At 27.6% G+C, this 20,131-nt stretch overlaps 4 protein-coding genes across 4 annotated transcripts; all 4 read right to left on the minus strand.

The window, feature by feature from the left end:
- Positions 1 to 802: 802 nt before the first annotated feature.
- On the minus strand, positions 803 to 7,824 carry MKS88_002865 (uncharacterized protein; the record flags this gene model as incomplete). The annotated part of the gene is made up of 2 exons (XM_067215910.1): positions 803 to 7,705; positions 7,750 to 7,824. 2 exons carry the CDS (start codon positions 7,822 to 7,824, stop codon positions 803 to 805), a joined length of 6,978 nt encoding a protein of 2,325 aa, XP_067073442.1.
- A 159-nt stretch (positions 7,825 to 7,983) lies between these two features.
- MKS88_002866 (uncharacterized protein) lies at positions 7,984 to 9,000 on the minus strand (the record flags this gene model as incomplete). Its single annotated transcript, XM_067215911.1, has 1 exon — positions 7,984 to 9,000. The coding sequence occupies one exon, from the start codon at positions 8,998 to 9,000 to the stop codon at positions 7,984 to 7,986; it is 1,017 nt and encodes a 338-aa protein (XP_067073443.1).
- Positions 9,001 to 11,213: 2,213 nt separating this feature from the next.
- Positions 11,214 to 11,417, minus strand: MKS88_002867 (autophagy-related protein 23; the record flags this gene model as incomplete). Its single annotated transcript, XM_067215913.1, has 1 exon — positions 11,214 to 11,417. The coding sequence occupies one exon, from the start codon at positions 11,415 to 11,417 to the stop codon at positions 11,214 to 11,216; it is 204 nt and encodes a 67-aa protein (XP_067073444.1).
- Positions 11,418 to 11,521: 104 nt separating this feature from the next.
- MKS88_002868 (autophagy-related protein 23) lies at positions 11,522 to 17,895 on the minus strand (the record flags this gene model as incomplete). The annotated part of the gene is made up of 18 exons (XM_067215914.1): positions 11,522 to 13,235; positions 13,459 to 13,493; positions 13,841 to 13,951; positions 14,099 to 14,188; positions 14,359 to 14,457; positions 14,707 to 14,757; positions 14,879 to 14,932; positions 15,024 to 15,065; positions 15,175 to 15,210; positions 15,470 to 15,817; positions 15,991 to 16,041; positions 16,166 to 16,219; positions 16,350 to 16,412; positions 16,619 to 16,735; positions 16,867 to 16,938; positions 17,357 to 17,401; positions 17,577 to 17,660; positions 17,839 to 17,895. 18 exons carry the CDS (start codon positions 17,893 to 17,895, stop codon positions 11,522 to 11,524), a joined length of 3,123 nt encoding a protein of 1,040 aa, XP_067073445.1.
- Between the last annotated feature and the right edge of the window lie 2,236 nt (positions 17,896 to 20,131).

A 20,131-nucleotide genomic window follows, 5' to 3' on the forward strand; every position in this document is an offset into this window, starting at 1 on the left:
AAGAAAAATAGCAAAATGAACAAAATAAGAAAAATAGCAAAATGAACAAAATAAGAAAAATAGCAAAATGAACAAAATAAGAAAAATAGCAAAATGAACAAAATAAGAAAAATAGCAAAATGAACAAAATGAAAATTAGCAAAATGAACGAAATGAAAATTAGCAAAATGAACAAAATGAGCAAAATAAGCAAAATGAACGAAGTGAGCAAAATAAACAATTAACGAAAAGATTGCATAAAATAGTAAAAAAAAAAAAAAAAAAAAATTGAAAACTACAAAATAACGACAGAAAAAAGGGTGTTTATTATGCATGAACGCATATTGTGAACACACTACTATAATAAACATTAAAAAAAAGGAGATATGGAAAAATTGCAAAATTGCAAAATGCAGACTTTGTTGTATTAACAAAAATTAAGGTGCATATATTATAAGGGGGGGAATACATCATTATATCTGCTCTTCCCTTTTATATTCCCTCTCCCAGGCTCCATTTTGCTTCCCTCTCGTTTATATATATACTTATATAATACATATAAAAGATTAAAAAAAACAAAAAATGGGACTTTCTTTTTTTCTTTTCAATATAATACAGGTAAAAACATATATAATATATAATATGCCCAAACAGCAATAAAATATTAATATACGCAAATCACGTGAAAAAAAACTACTGGGACAGAAAAAAAAATTTACGTTTCTTTTTACCCACGAATGTTTGTGCATGTTTATGGAAAAGACAACACCTAGTCTTCTCCCACCCCCTCTTCTCCACACACACGCATATACACATATATCACTTACGCACCTACCAGCACCCCACGTCTTCCTCCTCCGCCTTCATCATTCCTTAAGTCTTTCAGAATGCTAGAGATGACAACATTATCATCGTCTGTCCATACAGGATCTAAGTGTGACCAATGTTTTTTTCTAATTATTTGTATATTATTATGGGGGAATTTCTTTTTCATATACTCAATAGAATTCTGAGGGTCTACAATTGTATCCTTATCTCCATATATAAGTGTAATTGGGAATGTACATTTATCTGCGTGTTTGTCAATTATATCTGTAACAGGTCCATTATTAAATCCCGAAAACCATTTCTTTAAGTTTGCTTTTGATGTAGTACCACTGGGAGTATTACTAAAGTATCTTCTTTTTTCTTCATCATTTAATGATCCATTATAATACTTAAACATTCTCTGTGTAATAAGATGAGCGGTTTTGGGTATTAAATATGAACTTACTTTATTTGGAAGTGATTTTTGCATACATTCTCTTAACTTTAAAATTGATTTATAATGTCTATATATTGAAGGTAATGACAATCTAATTGGCTTTATTAAATTACGTTTTTCTCTTAATATAATTGGAAGTGACAATAAATATGATCTCTTAATACTATCATTTACATAAGGATTCAAACATGAACTAATTAAAAGCTGTATACTACCTTGAGAGAATCCTACATATATTATTTTGTCTTTTTGTGTTTCTTCTCTTATGTATTTTATTATTGCAGGTAAATCTTTACTTCCCATATCTTCAAATGTCCATGAGTCTTCTATATTCTTTCCTTCCAATTTTATACTACTCTTCTTTTTTTCCCTTAGGAACTCCTCCTTCTCTCTTTTGATATTTTGCAACAACTTATTCTTCACCTTGTTTACCCCCACAGTGTCAACAACTTTGTGCTGTTTATCATCTTCTCCATCATTACCTACATGACCAACATTTTGCTGTATGACGCTATATCTCCCCGAATTAAAACCGGTACGACGGTTTCCACTACTACCACCTTTACCACCACTACCTCCACTGCCACCTCTACCTCCACTGTCACCTCTACCACCGCTACCTCCACTAGCACCACTGCCACCTCTACCACCACTACCTCCACTAGCACCACCACCACCACCACCACTACCACCACCACTACCACCTTTGCCATCTTTTCCATCTTTTCCATCTTTGCCATCTTTGCCATCTTTTCCATCTTTTCCATCTTTGCCATCTTTGCCATCTTTGCCATCTTTGCCATCTTTTCCATCTTTGCCATCTTTTCCATCTTTGCCATCTTTTCCATCTTTTCCATCTTTGCCATCTTTTCCATCTTTTCCATCTTTATTGTGTTTATCATTTTGCATGTTAGAAAATAAACCACCTACCCCAGAATTTTGAACGTTTACTAAATCTTCTAAATTTAAGCTTTCCATTAAATTCTGAAAATCCGGAAAATTAATTTTATCTTCATTTTTTTCATCCTCCTTACGCCACTCATTATGACCATAATCACCTTCCTCTTCGTAATCCCAATTATTTGAACTATCTTCTAATTCATCTTCATCTATGTCATCATCATCTTTTTTCTTACGTTTTTTGCCTTCTCTCTTTTCATCTTCTTCTTCTTCTTGCTCTTTCTTTTTCTTTTTTTTTTCTTCATCTTCCTCACGTTTACAAACTTCATCGTCTTCATCTTCCTCATCATCTTTATCAAAGTCCTTCCTGTCATCATATTCATTTGTGCTATCTTTTAAATCTTCCTGTACTAAGCGGTCGAGATCACTTTCACCTTCTGCCAATTGTTCAAGAGGGAATGAACCCCTACCACGATTACGATTGAACAAATCCTCAATTTTTATTTTATCCATAAAATTATCAAAGTCCTTCTTAGCTTTCTTTTTATCTTTGCGTTTTTTGTCATTTTCGTCATCATTTTTATCTTTCTCATCATTTTTATCTTTCTTATCTTTTTTATCTTTCTCACCTTTTTTATCTTTCTCATCTTTTTTATCTTTCTCATCTTTTTTATCTTTCTCATCTTTTTTATCTTTCTCACCTTTTTTATCTTTCTCATTATCGTCATCGTCGTCATCGTCTCCATCTTCGCCATTATCGTTATCTTTGTCACCCCCTTTCTCCCAATCTTCCTGACCATTATCGTAATCTCCTTCTTTGTTGTAATCCCATTCATTCGTATTATCCTTTAAATCAGTTTCTTCTAATTCTTCTTCTTCTTCTTCATCATCCTCTCTTCTACAAACATCATCATCTTCATCTTCGTCATCATCTTTATCATAGTCCTTCCTGTCATCATATTCATTTGTGCTATCTTTTAAATCTTCCTGTACTAAGCGGTCAAGATCATTTTCACCTTCTGCCAATTGTTCAAGAGGGAATGAACCCCTACCACGATTACGATCGAACAAATCCTCAATTTTTATTTTATCCATAAAATTTTCAAAATTCGCACCTTCAGGGAACTTTTTAGGGTCTTTAGGTTTATGAGGTCTTCTATCATATTTATCTTTTTTTATATCATTCTTATCTTTACTGTCTTTATCGTCTTTCTTATCTTTACCGTCTTTATCGTCTTTCTTATCTTTACCGTCTTTATCGTCTTTCTTATCTTTACCGTCTTTATAATCTTTATCGATTTTGTCATCTGTATCTTTTTTTCGTCTAGGAAATAAATTCCCCCTATCACGTCCATTACTAAACATATCTGTAACATTAAAACTAGTCAATAAGTTTCTTAAATCCTGAAAATTATCGGCATCTTCATCATCGTCCTTTTCGCCGTCATCCTGCTTATTCCATTCATCCCCGTCATCTTCATTCACATTATCCCAATTATTTGAACTATCTTCTAATTCATCTTCATCTATGTCATCATCATCTTTTTTCTTACGTTTTTTGCCTTCTCTCTTTTCTTCTTCTTCTTCTTCTTCTTGCTCTTTCTTTTTCTTTTTTTTTTCTTCATCTTCCTCACGTTTACAAACTTCATCGTCTTCATCTTCCTCATCATCTTTATCAAAGTCCTTCCTGTCATCATATTCATTTGTGCTATCTTTTAAATCTTCCTGTACTAAGCGGTCGAGATCACTTTCACCTTCTGCCAATTGTTCAAGAGGGAATGAACCCCTACCACGATTACGATTGAACAAATCCTCAATTTTTATTTTATCCATAAAATTATCAAAGTCCTTCTTAGCTTTCTTTTTATCTTTGCGTTTTTTGTCATTTTCGTCATCATTTTTATCTTTCTCATCTTTTTTATCTTTCCCATCATCGTCATCGTCTCCATCGTCGCCATTATCGTTATCTTCGTCATCTTCTCCCCCCCATTCCTCCTCATCATAATCTTTATCTGCCGTGTTATCCCAGTTATTTGAAGTATCTTCTAAATCATCTTCATCTTTCTTTTTTTTCTTAGGTTTTTTGTCATCTTCGTCATCTTCCTTATCTTCGTCATCGTCTTCATCGCTATCACTATCACTTTCTCTTTTACAAACTTCATCGTCTTCATCTTCCTCATCATCTTTATCAAAGTCCTTCCTGTCATCATATTCATTTGTGCTATCTTTTAAATCTTCCTGTACTAAGCGGTCGAGATCACTTTCACCTTCTGCCAATTGTTCAAGAGGGAATGAACCCCTACCACGATTACGATTGAACAAATCCTCAATTTTTATTTTATCCATAAAATTATCAAAGTCCTTCTTAGCTTTATTTTCATCATGGCGTCTTTTGTGTTTTTTGCGTTTTCCTTCACCTTTCTTGTCTGTAGTTTTGTCAGAAACATTTCTACCACTTGCACCTGAAGCACCTGAAGCACCTGCAGCACCTGCAGCAGCACCAGCAGCACCAGCAGCACCAGCAGCACCACCTGCACCTCCACCTGCACCTGCACCACCACCAGCACCAGCACCAGCACCTCCACCTGCACCTGCACCACCACCAGCACCTCCATCAGCACCTCCACCACCACCGCCTATGGTTTCATATATATGTTCAGTTGGGCCTGGAGTTTCATATGCACCTTCACCACCACCGCCTATGGTTTCATATATATGCTCAGTTGGGCCTGGTGTTTCATATGAACCTCCACTGCTGCCACCGAAACTTACGTCATCATATGTACCACTACCACTTAAGCCTACGTCTTCATATGTCCCTTGACCACCACCACCTATGGTTTCATAAATAGATCCATTACCGCCGCCTAAGGCTTCATATCCAGATGAACTACCACCGCCGGCTACGGCATCATATAGAGCTTCACCAATACCACCAGCTGCACCAGCTGCACCAGCCCCACCAGCTGCACCAGCTCCACCAGCTGCACCAGCTGCACCAGCTGCACCAGCCCCACCAGCTATAATACCAGCTAAACCACCTAACGCAGCAGCTCCTATACCACCACCAACAACAAACAATGTACCAAGACCGCTGTCGCGCTCTCTTTTCTGGGCCTCCTTACCTGTTCCATCTTTACCGGTTTTCTTATCTTTTCCATCTTTATCGTCTTTCTTATCCTTTCCATCTTTATCGTCTTTCTTATCTTTTCCATCTTTATCGTCTTTCTTGTCCTTTCCATCTTTATCGTCTTTCTTATCTTTTCCATCTTTATCGTCTTTCTTATCTTTTCCATCCTTATCGTCTTTCTTATCTTTTCCATCCTTATCGTCTTTCTTATCTTTTCCATCCTTATCGTCTTTCTTATCCTTTCCATCTTTATCGTCTTTCTTATCTTTTCCATCTTTATCGTCTTTCTTATCTTTTCCATCTTTATCGTCTTTCTTATCTTTTCCATCTTTATCGTCTTTCTTATCTTTTCCATCTTTATCGTCTTTCTTATCTTTTCCATCCTTATCGTCTTTCTTATCTTTTCCATCCTTATCGTCTTTCTTATCTTTTCCATCCTTATCGTCTTTCTTATCTTTTCCATCCTTATCGTCTTTCTTATCTTTTCCATCCTTATCGTCTTTCTTATCTTTTCCATCCTTATCGTCTTTCTTGTCCTTTCCATCTTTATCGTCTTTCTTGTCCTTTCCATCTTTATCGTCTTTCTTGTCCTTTCCATCTTTATCGTCTTTTTTGTCCTTTCCATCTTTATCGTCTTTCTTATCTTTTCCATCTTTATCGTCTTTCTTATCTTTTCCATCTTTATCGTCTTTCTTATCTTTTCCATCTTTATCGTCTTTGTCATCTTTATCGTCTTTGTCATCTTTATCGTCTTTCTTGTCCTTGTTATCCCACGATTCTTCTCCAAAGTCATATAAATTATCCCAGTTATTTGTGGTATCCTCCAAATCATCATCATCTTCATCATCTACATCATCTACATCATCTTTATCATCTTCTTTGTCGCCTTTGCCATCTTTCTTATCTTTTCCATCTTTATCTTCTTTCTTATCTTTTCCATCTTTATCATCTTTCTTATCCTTTCCATCTTTATCGTCTTTCTTATCTTTTCCATCTTTATCGTCTTTCTTGTCCTTTCCATCTTTATCGTCTTTCTTGTCCTTTCCATCTTTATCATCTTTCTTATCTTTTCCATCTTTATCATCTTTCTTATCTTTTCCATCTTTATCATCTTTCTTATCTTTTCCATCTTTATCATCTTTCTTATCTTTTCCATCTTTATCATCTTTCTTATCTTTTCCATCTTTATTACCGTCGTCTAATGCACAAACATCATCTTCTTCATCTTCGTCATCATCTTTATCAAAGTCCTTCCTGTCATCATATTCATTTGTGCTATCTTTTAAATCTTCCTGTACTAAGCGGTCGAGATCACTTTCACCTTCTTCCATTTGCGCAAGAGGAAATGAACCCCTACCACGATTACGATTGAACAAATCCTCAATTTTTATTTTATCCATAAAATTATCAAATTTTTCCTTAGAGGTGGTTTTATCTTTGCCATCATCATCAATACTGCGATACCACTCACTCAACATAACTGACTCCTCGTTTTCATTTCTCTCTTTTTCCTTTTCGTCATCCTCGTTATCTTCGTCATCCTTGTCATTTTCGCCTTCTTTTATACGCTTACAGTATTTGTCATCCGTATCACCATCATCACCCCAGTAAAACCTATAATTCACGCTATCTTCATTGTTATCCCAATTATTTGTGGTATCCTCCAAATCATCTTCATCATCATCTTCATCATCTTCATCATCATCTTTGTCGCCTTTGCCATCTTTATCGTCTTTGTTATCTTTCTTATCTTTTCCATCTTTATCGTCTTTCTTGTCCTTTCCATCTTTATCGTCTTTCTTATCTTTTCCATCTTTATCGTCTTTCTTATCTTTTCCATCTTTATCGTCTTTCTTATCTTTTCCATCTTTATCATCTTTCTTATCTTTTCCATCTTTATCATCTTTCTTATCTTTTCCATCTTTATCATCTTTCTTATCTTTTCCATCTTTATCATCTTTCTTATCTTTTCCATCTTTATCGTCTTTCTTATCTTTTCCATCTTTATCATCTTTCTTATCTTTTCCATCTTTATCATCTTTCTTATCTTTTCCATCTTTATCGTCTTTCTTATCTTTTCCATCTTTATCGTCTTTCTTATCTTTTCCATCTTTATTACCGTCGTCTAATGCACAAACATCATCTTCTTCATCTTCGTCATCATCTTTATCAAAGTCCTTCCTGTCATCATATTCATTTGTGCTATCTTTTAAATCTTCCTGTACTAAGCGATCAAGATCATTCTCACCCTCTTCCATAACCTTGGGAGGGAATGAACCCGTACCACGCCTTTGATTAAATAAATCTTGGAATCTTAATTTATCCATTAAATTAGGAAATTTCCAAGGATCATTGTCATCATCTAAATCATCTTCTTCATCTTTATCATTTTTCGAATCGGACCCAGATACGGCGGTAACTTTCAGACCTCCCTTAGAAGTGGAATTTCCGTTCTTAGAATTACTAGGATAATTACCTGTACCACCGTCCTTTTTGTCTTTTTTTTTGTCTTTTTTCTTTTTATCATTCTCCTTATCATTCTCCTTATCATTCTTCTTCTTATTATTATTGTTATTGTTATTGTTATTATTATTATTATTATTATTATTATTATTATTATTATTATTATTATTATTATTATTATTATTATTATTATTATTATTATTATTATTATTATTATTATTATTATTATTATTATTTATTATTATTATTATTTTATTATTATTATTATTATTATTATTTTATTATTATTATTATTATTATTATTATTATTATTATTATTATTATTATTATTATTATTATTTATTATTATTATTATTATTGATGTTTGCTTTCCATGCTCTTCTTTATCTTCCGGTAAAACATGAACATGTTCAGAATTATTCGTCATCTGTTCTTGTTCAACTTTTGTTGGCTGTTCTGACGAGTTCAATACCTTATACTTACGAGTCAAAATTATATCCGTGTTGGGTAACGACTTCTCAATTAAATCTGACTCTTCATCTTTTTTTTGACATTGATGAAAAATTTTATTTTTATCATCTTCAATATTTATCTCTTCACCTTTTTTAATATCCTCTAAACACAAAATTTCTTTTTTTTTACTAGTATTATTATGATCAGATTGTTTATCCTCATTTTCTTCTAATTCAACACCTATATCTTTTAAACCTTCCGTGGTATATCTTTCTAACAATTTTTTTAAAGCTTTTTCTTTTCCTACAAACTTTGAAAAATTATTTCCCCTATTATTACAAATCCATACATCGTAATTTTTTGCAAAAATTTGAAAAGCTAAAGATCTATACCCTTTGCATGCATAATTCATTGAGGATTCGAAAAGTCCATGATTTAAACAAAACACTTCTTTTTTTTTTTCTATTTTACCAGCATTATTATTCTTATTGTTATCTTTATTTGCATCCACAATATGGTATAAATTTAGTTTATATCCATCACTTGTATATACATAATGTTTTTCTGCTTTCATTTTTCCATTTGTTAAGTCATACAATAACTTTTCCATTGGATCCATATTTTTAATACGTACACTACTATTTTCACCATCACTTGAATCTTCATCCCCTGAGTTGTTATTACTATGATTATTATTTTCATTTCTCATTAAATCAAAATTATTATAAGGCAATAATGTACTAACATCTTGACTAGGTGGGGATATATTCCCCAATGCCTCGGACATATTATTCAATGGAAGCTTCCACATTATTCCAACAAAATAATTTACGTATTTTTTATTATCAGTAGATATTACTTATGTGCACCGGAAAAATCGAGAAAGGCGTTCTTGTTTTCCTGCCACCTCTAAGAAGCGCATATATATATATATATATATGCGTCAAGATATATAAGTCCGAATTAATAGAAAAGGAGGAGGGGGAAAAAAACCATCATCTGATATTATATCAGACGAGTGGTGCAAACAGTACAAAATATATTCGTATTTGCAATGTGTGCGCAAAATATGTTCAGAAATTTTGTTTCAAAGAGTTTTCGAGAAGTGCCCTTCTTTGCCTCTGCTTCTCCCCTTCAACTTTTTTGCGTCTATTTTTATTTTATATATATATATATATATATATATATCTATGTATATGTATATTTTTCTCTTCTAAATTGGTTGATAAAACTTCAATATGTACATACATATATGTATACCTACATAATATGCATGCAACTTATATATATATATATATACAATATGTACAAGTGCACATACAGCATATGTATTGCTAAAACTCAATGTCCTAAAAAAGGGAGTTGTGCTTACTCAGCAGTTTCATATATGTATAGTACATGTATGTATATATACAATATTCTTACGAGATCGTTTAGAGCGGTTATATAGAACAAATTATGTAATAAAAATGAGTTATATACAAATGAGACAAAATATGGAAAAGTAAGTTAAAACGGAACAAGAATGAATAATAAAGTAGTCAACGTTAATATGTGCTTTACAAATTTTCAAAATTACGGTTAACGGTAAAAATATATATAACAATCATTTATAATGCTAAAAGCACCTCAACATTGTAAAAAAAAAAAAAAAAAAAGAAAAAAAAAGAGCCATATGTATCCATCGACACAACTCATGCGTTTTCGCATATATAAACATAACGTGCAAAACTAACAGGTGTAGTTATATATTATATATATATAAATATACGTGCTACGTATACGTGGTAAATTAAATAATATTATTATATGTAAATTCAAATTAATTATGAACAGCGCTTAATAAGACTTTTATTCATATACAAATTAATTTTAACGTTTCATTTAACAGTCTGTCGACTATAATGAATCAAGTTCTTCTGTTACCTTTATTTTATTGCAGCAAAAAAAAAAAAAAAAAAAGGATAACATTCTACATACTAAAAAATTTCCAAATTTTTAAAGATAAAATTTCTACTAAATATATTAATACACTTACAATATTTCTATAAATATATACATAAAATATATAATATTATATATAGGTTACATGGATTTAATATAAAAATAGGTCATAAAAAAAAAAAAAATTAAAAACTAATAAACAACATCATAAATGTTATTGTATTATAGAAAAATTAAACTAAATAAAAAGATTCGTAACGTAGAGAAAAAAAAAAAAAATTAAGCGGATTGTAATAACTATTAAAAAGATACATAAAAAAGGTCAAAAAAAAGATAAATCAAGTAAATATAAAAATATTAATGAAATATAACTATCTATATCTATATATATATGTAACATTTTTACAAAAAAGGAGGAACTTAAAAAATTAAAAAGTAAATATACATTATTAAACATACATGTATAGTATAACATATATAGAAAAATTAAAAAAAGAACATAATTTAGAGAAAAAGGCAAATTATGTGGAATTAATTTCTATAGAATAGATATATAAAAATAGGTAAAAAAAAATATATATTAATAAACTATTAGTATATTCTATATATCATATATAAATAACTAGTATATGATGATAAATATGTTGCATATGTATATAAACATTATATACTAGTATACACATAAATAATGTATTCAGTTTTATTAAATAGCTAAAAAAAAAATTTCAAAAAAAACTTATTTCAAATAAAAAAATAGCATTTCACCACGTGATTTTTTCAGAAGGGTACATAATAAGAAAAAAAAAAAACAAATAATTAAATAAGGTAATTATATTAAGTTAATAAAAAAAATTAACAATACTTTTCTAATAATTTTTTCAGTTATAATTGTAACATTAAGTAGTTTTTTTATATTTTATATATATTTTTATTTATTTTTATTATTTTTTTTATTTTCAAAGTTAAAATTTTGCCGTAAATTTTTTTTTTCATATTTTTCTGATGACTTTATATAATTTTACTCCATTTTGAGGCGCATTATTTTTTTTTCCATTTTTTGAAAGCAATTATTCTTTTAACTTATTTTGCTATAAAACTGTTGATCCTCATTTGGGCTCCCATTTTCTTCCCCATCTTATCTCCCATTTTCTTACCCATTTTGGTTGTTATTTTGGCTCCCATTTTCTTCCCCATTTTTGGCTTCCATTTTTCTACCCCATTTTTGGCTCCCATTTTCTTCCCCATTTTTGGCTTCCATTTTTCTACCCCATTTTTGGCTTCCATTTTTCTACCCCATTTTTGGCTTCCATTTTTCTACCCCATTTTTGGCTTCCATTTTTCTACCCCATTTTGGCTCTTATTTTTCCTTTTTTTTTTTTTTTTTTTTTTTATACATAAGAGGGTAGAATGGACCAGTCGTCCTCGAGGGATGAAAAATAATTAGAGATTTGTTCATTGCTTGTCAATGACACATCTTGGGAGTTAGCCTTTTTAAAATTAGAAAGAAAATGTAAAAGGCATTCTGAGGCAAATTTAATAGCATCATGTTCAACAATTTGGTCATAATTAAAAATTTCGAATAAGATAGCCTCATCTTTGTTCGCTGTTAGGACGATATTTGTATTGTTAAAATCAGCAACAGTATTATTATTAACATTCATATTATTAACATTCATATTATTATTATTATTTTTATTAATATTATTAACACTCATATTATTATTAACATTCATATTATTAATATTCATATTATTAATATTACTATCAGTATTCGTATTAGTATTATTATTATCAATATTCATATTAGTATTATTATTATTATTAATATTCATATTCATATTATTATTAATATTCATATTATTATTAATATTCATATTGTTATTATTATTATTAAAATTCAAATTATTATTATTATTGTAATTAACATTATTTTTAACATTATTTTTAACATTATTTTTAACATTATTTTTAACATTATTATTAACATTATTATTAACATTAATATTAACCTTATTATTAACATTATTATTAACATTATTATTAACATTATTATTAACATTATTATTAACATTATTATTAACATTATTATTAACATTATTATTAACATTATTATTAACATTATTATTAACATTATTAATATTAACCTTATTTTTAATATGATTATTACCATTACTATTAATGTCATTATGTATACATTCAGATAGGGAGATATTCGTGCTCTGCATATAATTCATCGCCAATGATTTATATAATAAATTATTATTATGGTTTTTATTACGAAAATTCTTCTCATTTTCAGTGTTAACTTTGTTTTTTAAGTTATATTTAACACTATCATCTTTATCGTTGTCTGTTGTACTTGTGCTATAACTACTATTATCAGAAAGTAGGAGCATATCTTTTGCTATATTATATTTATGTAAATTTTCTTCATTCATTTCCTTAACCTTTAATTCTTTTTTATTTCCTTGAGGTGTTAATAATTTGGGGTCTTTTATCTTTCCATTTTTGGGAAGTACTTTCTTTTTTTTTTTTTTCTTCTTAAGCATCACTGTAGTTTGAGATTTACTTTTTTTTTTTGTTGTTACGTTATTATTATTACTATTATTATCATTACCTTGAAAACTCTTTTCCTCATTTGCAGTAGTATCCACCTCAGCTGTTTTTACGAAAAAGCATGTTTCTTTTTCATTTTCAATTTTTAATTTCTGATCACTAGTTTTTATAATTATATTTCCATTCTCTTCTTTTTCATTAGTTATATAGTTAATTAATTTATTTACAACTTTATTATAATCTGAATTGTCAACTCCTTTTTTTTTTTTTTTATCAAAATAAAACTGTTTGCTTAACCCGCTAAAATATTTTCCGCTTTCTTTTTCTTTTATAAGAACTAATTTTGTTCCTTTTTTCGTTTCGTATATTTCTTCAAATATATAACTACACTTTCGACATTTAGCTATTTCCAAATTATTCTTATTGTTACCTACTGTTACACTGTAGCCATAAAATTTATTAAATGGTCCTACATAAATCAGATGTTTTGCGTCCTCTTCATTTATCAGAAAGATTCCTCTTGTTTCGTTCTTGTAAGAAAGCAAGCTTGTAAAAAGGTAGAAAAAAAATGCACATATGTTTATGCATTTGAAAAAAAATTTCTTTTGTGTTCCGTACACATTTCAAATTGCAAATACGTAAATACATTTCACATTGCGGTTTATAAAAAAAAATGTTATATTACAAATTCGTAAAAACATTTTTTATTATATGTTCATAAAAAAAAATTTCACATTACAAATTCGTAAAAACATTTCATGCTTGTTACCATTTTTTCGCACTTTCTTCCTTCACGTCTAAGAACTTCCAAATGAATATGAAAAAAGAATTAAAATTAAATATAATAAAATAAAACACAGTAAAATAACGTAAAATTAAACAAAATAATTGAAAATAAAATATTATAAAAATAAAATAAAATTATAAAAATAAAATAAAATTATAAAAATAAAATAAAATTATAAAAATAAAATAAAATTATAAAAATAAAGTTATTACAATGAAGTTATCAAAATAAAGTTTTAAAAACGAGTGACGTGTATTTTTTAAAATTAAACAAAATTTACATCGATTTAGATAAGGATTTTAATACGAGTATTTAAAATACAAAGTAAAATAAAAACGATATATAAAACAGCTTCATTTATTACCAAACCAGTGTCATAGGCAGTTATAAACCGATGATTTTTGTTCCCACTATATAGGTAGGCGTCCCGCATTTTTAGCATAGTTTTGCATAAGTCAACATAACCAAACCACAACTACAGCAAAAAAATAGTAAAACATTTATATATATATATACATACATACATACATACATGCATGCATGTGTACATACATAATTATATAATACAAATGAACACACATCAACGTTTCCTCCCTATTTAGTGAAAAGTTCTTGCATTTACTGTTTTTAAAAGCAAGGATTGCGGATGTCCCTCAAAGTGCAAGTCATCTCTTTCCTTTATTTTTCTTTTAATTATTAATTTAGCTAGTTTCTGTAAAATAAATATATAAAAAAAAAAAAAAAGAAAAAAAATTTATAATGTATATTCATCCATAAAACGAATAATAACTGGAATTGTAACATAGGGAATGAAGATAATAAAAAGTCTATAGAAATCTTTGTTAATAGTAAAAAAAAGTGCACTTTATATGAATCCCTTACTTCATGTAAGTCACTCTCGATATTGTCCATTTCACATTTTTTGCTCTCTCGTATTTTGTTCAACTCTTTTTTGTAGCTTTTCAAGGATAAATTCTCATTCTAAAAAGGGGTAAAGAAAAACGAATAAAATGAAATAATTTATATAAAATAAAACAAAATTAGTGGAGCAAAACAAAACAAAGTTAATGGAGAAAAATAAAACAAAGTTAATACAATAAAACAGAATAAACACTGCAATAATTCGTAATTCAAATTTGCATCGTTTGTATGAACGTTGACTTAGGTAAAAAGTTACTCTATGAGCATACAAACAAGTACGTACAAACACATACAAGTGTTTGTGTTTACCTGAAATAATACCAGTTCGCTTTCTTTCTCTTTTAATTTATTATACAAAATCTGCACACAATTAAACAAGCAAATTAGAACATTATCCAATATGCACAGTGATACATAAATATTACATATGCTTGTATGTATATATGTATGGACACATATATCATATGCGTAAATGACAAACTTGAATAATGGAGTCCCTCTTAAGAACTTCCTTCTGTTTATTGACCACTTCTTCCTAAAATAAAAGAAAAGAAATCTCATTATTGTTAAAAATATTATAAAAAAATATATTCATATGTTTCGATATAATTTGTACGATATATTACTTTCAGTTGGTTATTCTTTATTTTTTCGCTAGCCAATTCCTTCTAATAAAATAGGAGTAAAAAAAAAAAAAAAAAAAAAAAAGACGTTAATAAAAAAATAATCTTCAAAATTATGAAACTTTTTTGCACCATATTTTTACATGCTGTGTACTTTTATTTCCTGTAATTTGAGATCTAAGCTCTTGATCTTGTCCTATCGAAGAAAAAAAAAAAAAGATATGTGCATCTATATTTATGTACGCGTAAATATAAATCAAAATAGAAGTGTACATAAATAAATGTATACATAGATATATACATAGGTATATGTGTAGGTGTACATATAAGTGTATGTATAAGTACATGTATAAGTATGTGTATAAGTATATATATATAAGTATATTTATAAGTATAGATGTAGGAATAAATATGTATATATGTATATGTACAATAGGCACATTTGCTACCGAATTTTCTGCCGTAAGTTCATCAACTTCTTTCTGTAAATTGCCATATTTTATAATAATTTTTTTTAAGTTATTTTCTTGTCGTTCCCTGTCCTTTTCTAATTCATCTTTATTTATCTGTATATGTTCCTTTTCTTTTTCTATCTGGTCTTTATTTTTCTGAATTTGTTCCTTTTCCTTTAACAACTCCTCCTTATATTTATCAATTTCTTCTTTTTCTTTACCTAATTTTTCTTGCTCTTTTTTTAATTCTTCTTTTTCTTTAGCTAATTGTTTCAATTCAACTTTTATTTTATTTTGCTCGTTTTTGACTATGTCCATATCTAGTCCAAGCATCTTTTTCTCTGCCTGATTTACAGGGGGAAAAAAATAAATAAATAAAAATAAAATAATAAACAGAGAAAAATGTAAAACGTAAAATGTAAAAAGCAAAATGCAGAAAGAAAAATGTAATTCCATATAAGTATTATTAAATTTTAATAGTATCAATTTATATCTGGCCCCAATTAAATCTGTATTACCTTTAAATTTGAAATTTCATTATTTAAGTTTTCAATGATGTTGTTTTTATGCTATTATACGGGAAGAACAAATACAAACAAGGTAAATATAAAAGGATCACATATATATATATATATATATATATATATTACACTTATACACATGTCGAAGTGATATATGCAAAATGCAAATTACTTCATTAAGTTTGTGTAGCTCTTGACGTTCTGTTTTCATATGGTCTAACTGTTCCTATAATTATACGCAAATGATATTCAAGTATGAAAAAAAAAAAAAAAGTGTGCAACCAATTAGGGGTAATTATAATATAAATGAACTAATAATAATTCGAAACGAAAAGAAAATAAGAAATATATATTACATTAAACTTATCGATCTGCGAATAAAGATTCGAAATTTCTTCTTGTATTTCTTTTAATTCCTCCTAAATGGATCCAAAAGGGAAATATATAGATGTACGCAGATGCAAAAGTAGATGTACAAGTAGAGGTATATGCAGAAGTACATGTAGCAGTAGATTCACGATGCTAAATTAATGATAGACAATATTATATATCTATATATATATATATTGGGTTTTGGAAAGGGAGGAGGATATACAGATATGAATAGACCCACAACTTCTCATACCTTATGCACTTCCTTTTGGGATGCCGAATTTTCGTTAATTTCATAAATAGCTTTTTCATAGTTATTAACGTCTTCCTCTAATTTACACTTTTCTTCTAATAACTCTTGAAAATTAACCTATATATTGCAAAAAAAAAAAAAAAATTAAAATAAAATAATATTAAAAATATAATATAAAAAGAATATAAAAAGAAAAAAAAAATCATGTAAATTAAACTTGTATTTATATTTTTATTTATTTTCATTACTCTTAAATCCATGTATTCATTTTCCTTTTCCTTTATTATCTCATCTAATTTTCGTATCTCCTCTTCATAATTCTTAAAAATTAAAATTTTCATATGTTATTTGTATATATATATGCATATAGACGTATACATATATACAAACACGCTTATACTATTGCACTTAGTTTTTACATACATATGTATATAATTTGAAAATGATCGATTTAAATAGTTGTCTAAATAAATTATATACTATTGTACTACGTGTAATTTTCATGTTATCTATTCTTCTATATATTTTACACAATTTGTTATACAAATCTTTTCAATTTTTGTACTATTCATTTTTTAACTTTAAATATATATATGCTGCTTTTTACTGAGTCGTACGTTTATGTACGTATATATATATACATGTAAACATGGTTATTATTATATATGTATTGTGATATGTTAAACTACATTATTGTTCTACTGTAGTACTATCCTTCTATTTTGTCTTTCTTGTTACATTTGCAGTTTCATCCAACTTTGTTTTTGTCATGATATATGAGCCCTAAATGTTGTAAATAAAAAAAGAAAAAAAATAAGAGAACGGCTTAGCAATTTTATTCTTCGAGAGATCAATAAATACGTTTTGCGTAACTTTTAAAGATTGATATATATGTATTTATATATATATATATATATATATATTCATATATTTAAGCTTAATTATTTTCTTTTTTTACGTATGTTTCTCTATAGTTATTATTCAGTTCCTCATATTCCCCATTTCGCTTTTTTAATTCCTTTTCCATTTTTTTAATTTCCAGCTATAAAAAAGTAATAACAATTGAACTAAAAAGCGTGAAAAATTATCTCGTATGTTTATATATATATATATATATATATATATATATTTATTTATTTATTCATTTATTTTAATTAATTTTTTTTTTTTATTTTGTTGTTTATAGTTCTATTTATTTTTAAAATTTTCCTAATTCGTACAAGCAACGCATTGCTAATAGAATTGTTAATTTGTAGCTCATTTCTGCCTCTAGTCATTTTACAGATCTCCTAAAGGACAAATGAATAAATAAAAGAATATATAAAATAAATAAATAATACAAAAAAAAAAAAAAATAAAATAACACAATGCCTGATGTTAATCAAGGAGTATAAATATACGTATATGTACAAGCACATGAAAGGAAGCATGCATAAATGAAATTTAAAAAAATTGGCCATGTTCTTACGGACTTTGATAAATAAACGTAGTATAAAATTTTTTTTTAGAATTATTTGTTAATCAGAATGATTATAATTTTGCTGTATATTTATTTGTGATAAATATATTCTGAAAATGTGTATCTGACTTAATTTTAGGAAAAAAAATAATATTCAATTATTTTTATTTAACAAGACAAAAAAAAAAAAAAAATTATGATCAATTCATGTAAAATAATGAAAAGTATAGATACATCTATCTATATATAACTACACATATGTGTATAAATTTAAAGGATATATTTGAACTGTATCTTATATTTAATTCTCTATGACATAAACGTGTTCTTTTGTTGTCATGGTAATGTTTCTTATTTCGTTTCGTTTTATTTTGCTTTGTTTTGTTTTCATATGTTTTGTTTTAACATGTTCTATTTTGATATGTTCTATTTTGATATGTTCTGTTTTATTTTGTTATAATTTATTTTATTTTAGTATCTGTGTTACATGTTTTTTCGTGAGCATATTTTAGATATGTATTTACGTATAGTGTGTAATAATTTTTCAATTAATAAGAATGTTTCAAAAAAAAAAAAAAAAAAAAAAAATTACCCCTTAAAATTTTGTGGTTCTTACTTGTACATAAATCGAATATTTGAGAACATTTCATTTTTTTTTTTTTTGTTTTTACTGATACTTTAAATTTAGCAAGATTTTTTTTATAAATCCATTTTACATATGTTTCCTATGGTGTATATTGTTTTAACGTCTTTAAAATTACACTTGTAGAACGGGTAACATTCATATACATGTATATATGCATATATTTATACATATATATACACGTATTGTGTATATATATGAACATGTAAGTGTGTGTACGCGTGTGTTTGAGTAACAACTGTGCAAAATGTACAGTTATGTCATTTTCCTTTTCCAGAATTTTTCATTCCTTTGAAGTTAAATGTGGTTCAGTGTAAGTTATCTCAAGAGAAAAAGAAATGAGTGTGCACCATGTGCATAACTTTTTTTTTTTTTTCTTTTTCTTTTTCTTACTACACATTTTGTTGTTGTTTTTTACAAATCAGTCTACATTAACTCACTGTTAATTATTTCATTTTCTTTTTCTTTTTTTTTTTTGTTATCTATTCTTTTTGTGTCTATTTTATTAGTTTTTCTATAAAATTTTTTAACAATGTGAACAGCGCTTTTTAAACAGGAATCACCTGAACGCGAAATAATTTTTTTTTTTTTTTATTAGTTGTTTAACAATATACAAATCAATAAAAAATAATTTAAAAGTTTATATTTTAAAAGTTCATTGATAGTTATGTGTTTGTCCGAATTAATAATATAAGTCTATTGAAGTGTAAGATTGCATTTCAAGTATTAATTTTTTAAAATTCTTTTATAATAGATCCTTTTTTTCAGCAATTATTATGTTTGGTAATAAATATTTTTTATTTAGATACTAATTTTATACAAACATGGTATAATAATACCTTTTTTTTTTTTTTTTTTTTTCTTCCCTCTTATCTATCTTCATTTTTACTTTTAATGTGGCTATTTAAAATTTTTACTTTAAATTTGGCTAATTATTACTTTTTAATTGTTACACGCACTTTAGTTGTTTATGTTTTAACTGTTATGAGCGTTTTAGTTGGGCATTTCTCAACTGTTATGAGTGTTTTAGTTGCTATTTTACGTTTAATACGTACATTTTAACTGTGAATTGAAGAAATTTTTGAGATTTTGAAAATGAGAAAAGTATTTAAAATTTTCGCTAGAAATGTTACTTAAACGTTGTATGCATTTGTGTATATGTATATATGTTTATATATGTATATATTTATATATGCATATGTTTATATGTTTATGCGTTTATACATGTACATGTTTGTGTGTATATGTACATGTTTGTGTGTATATGTACATGTTTGTGTGTATATGTACATGTTTGTGTGTATATGTACATGTTTATATATGTATATGTTTGTATATATATATGTCTGTATTTTTTATATTTTTTTTGAACTAGCTGTAATTTATAACCTTGTTTCGTGACATTTTTTTT

This window comes from Plasmodium brasilianum, chromosome 9 (assembly GCF_023973825.1).
Source record: "Plasmodium brasilianum strain Bolivian I chromosome 9, whole genome shotgun sequence".
Classification (NCBI taxonomy): domain Eukaryota; phylum Apicomplexa; class Aconoidasida; order Haemosporida; family Plasmodiidae; genus Plasmodium; species Plasmodium brasilianum.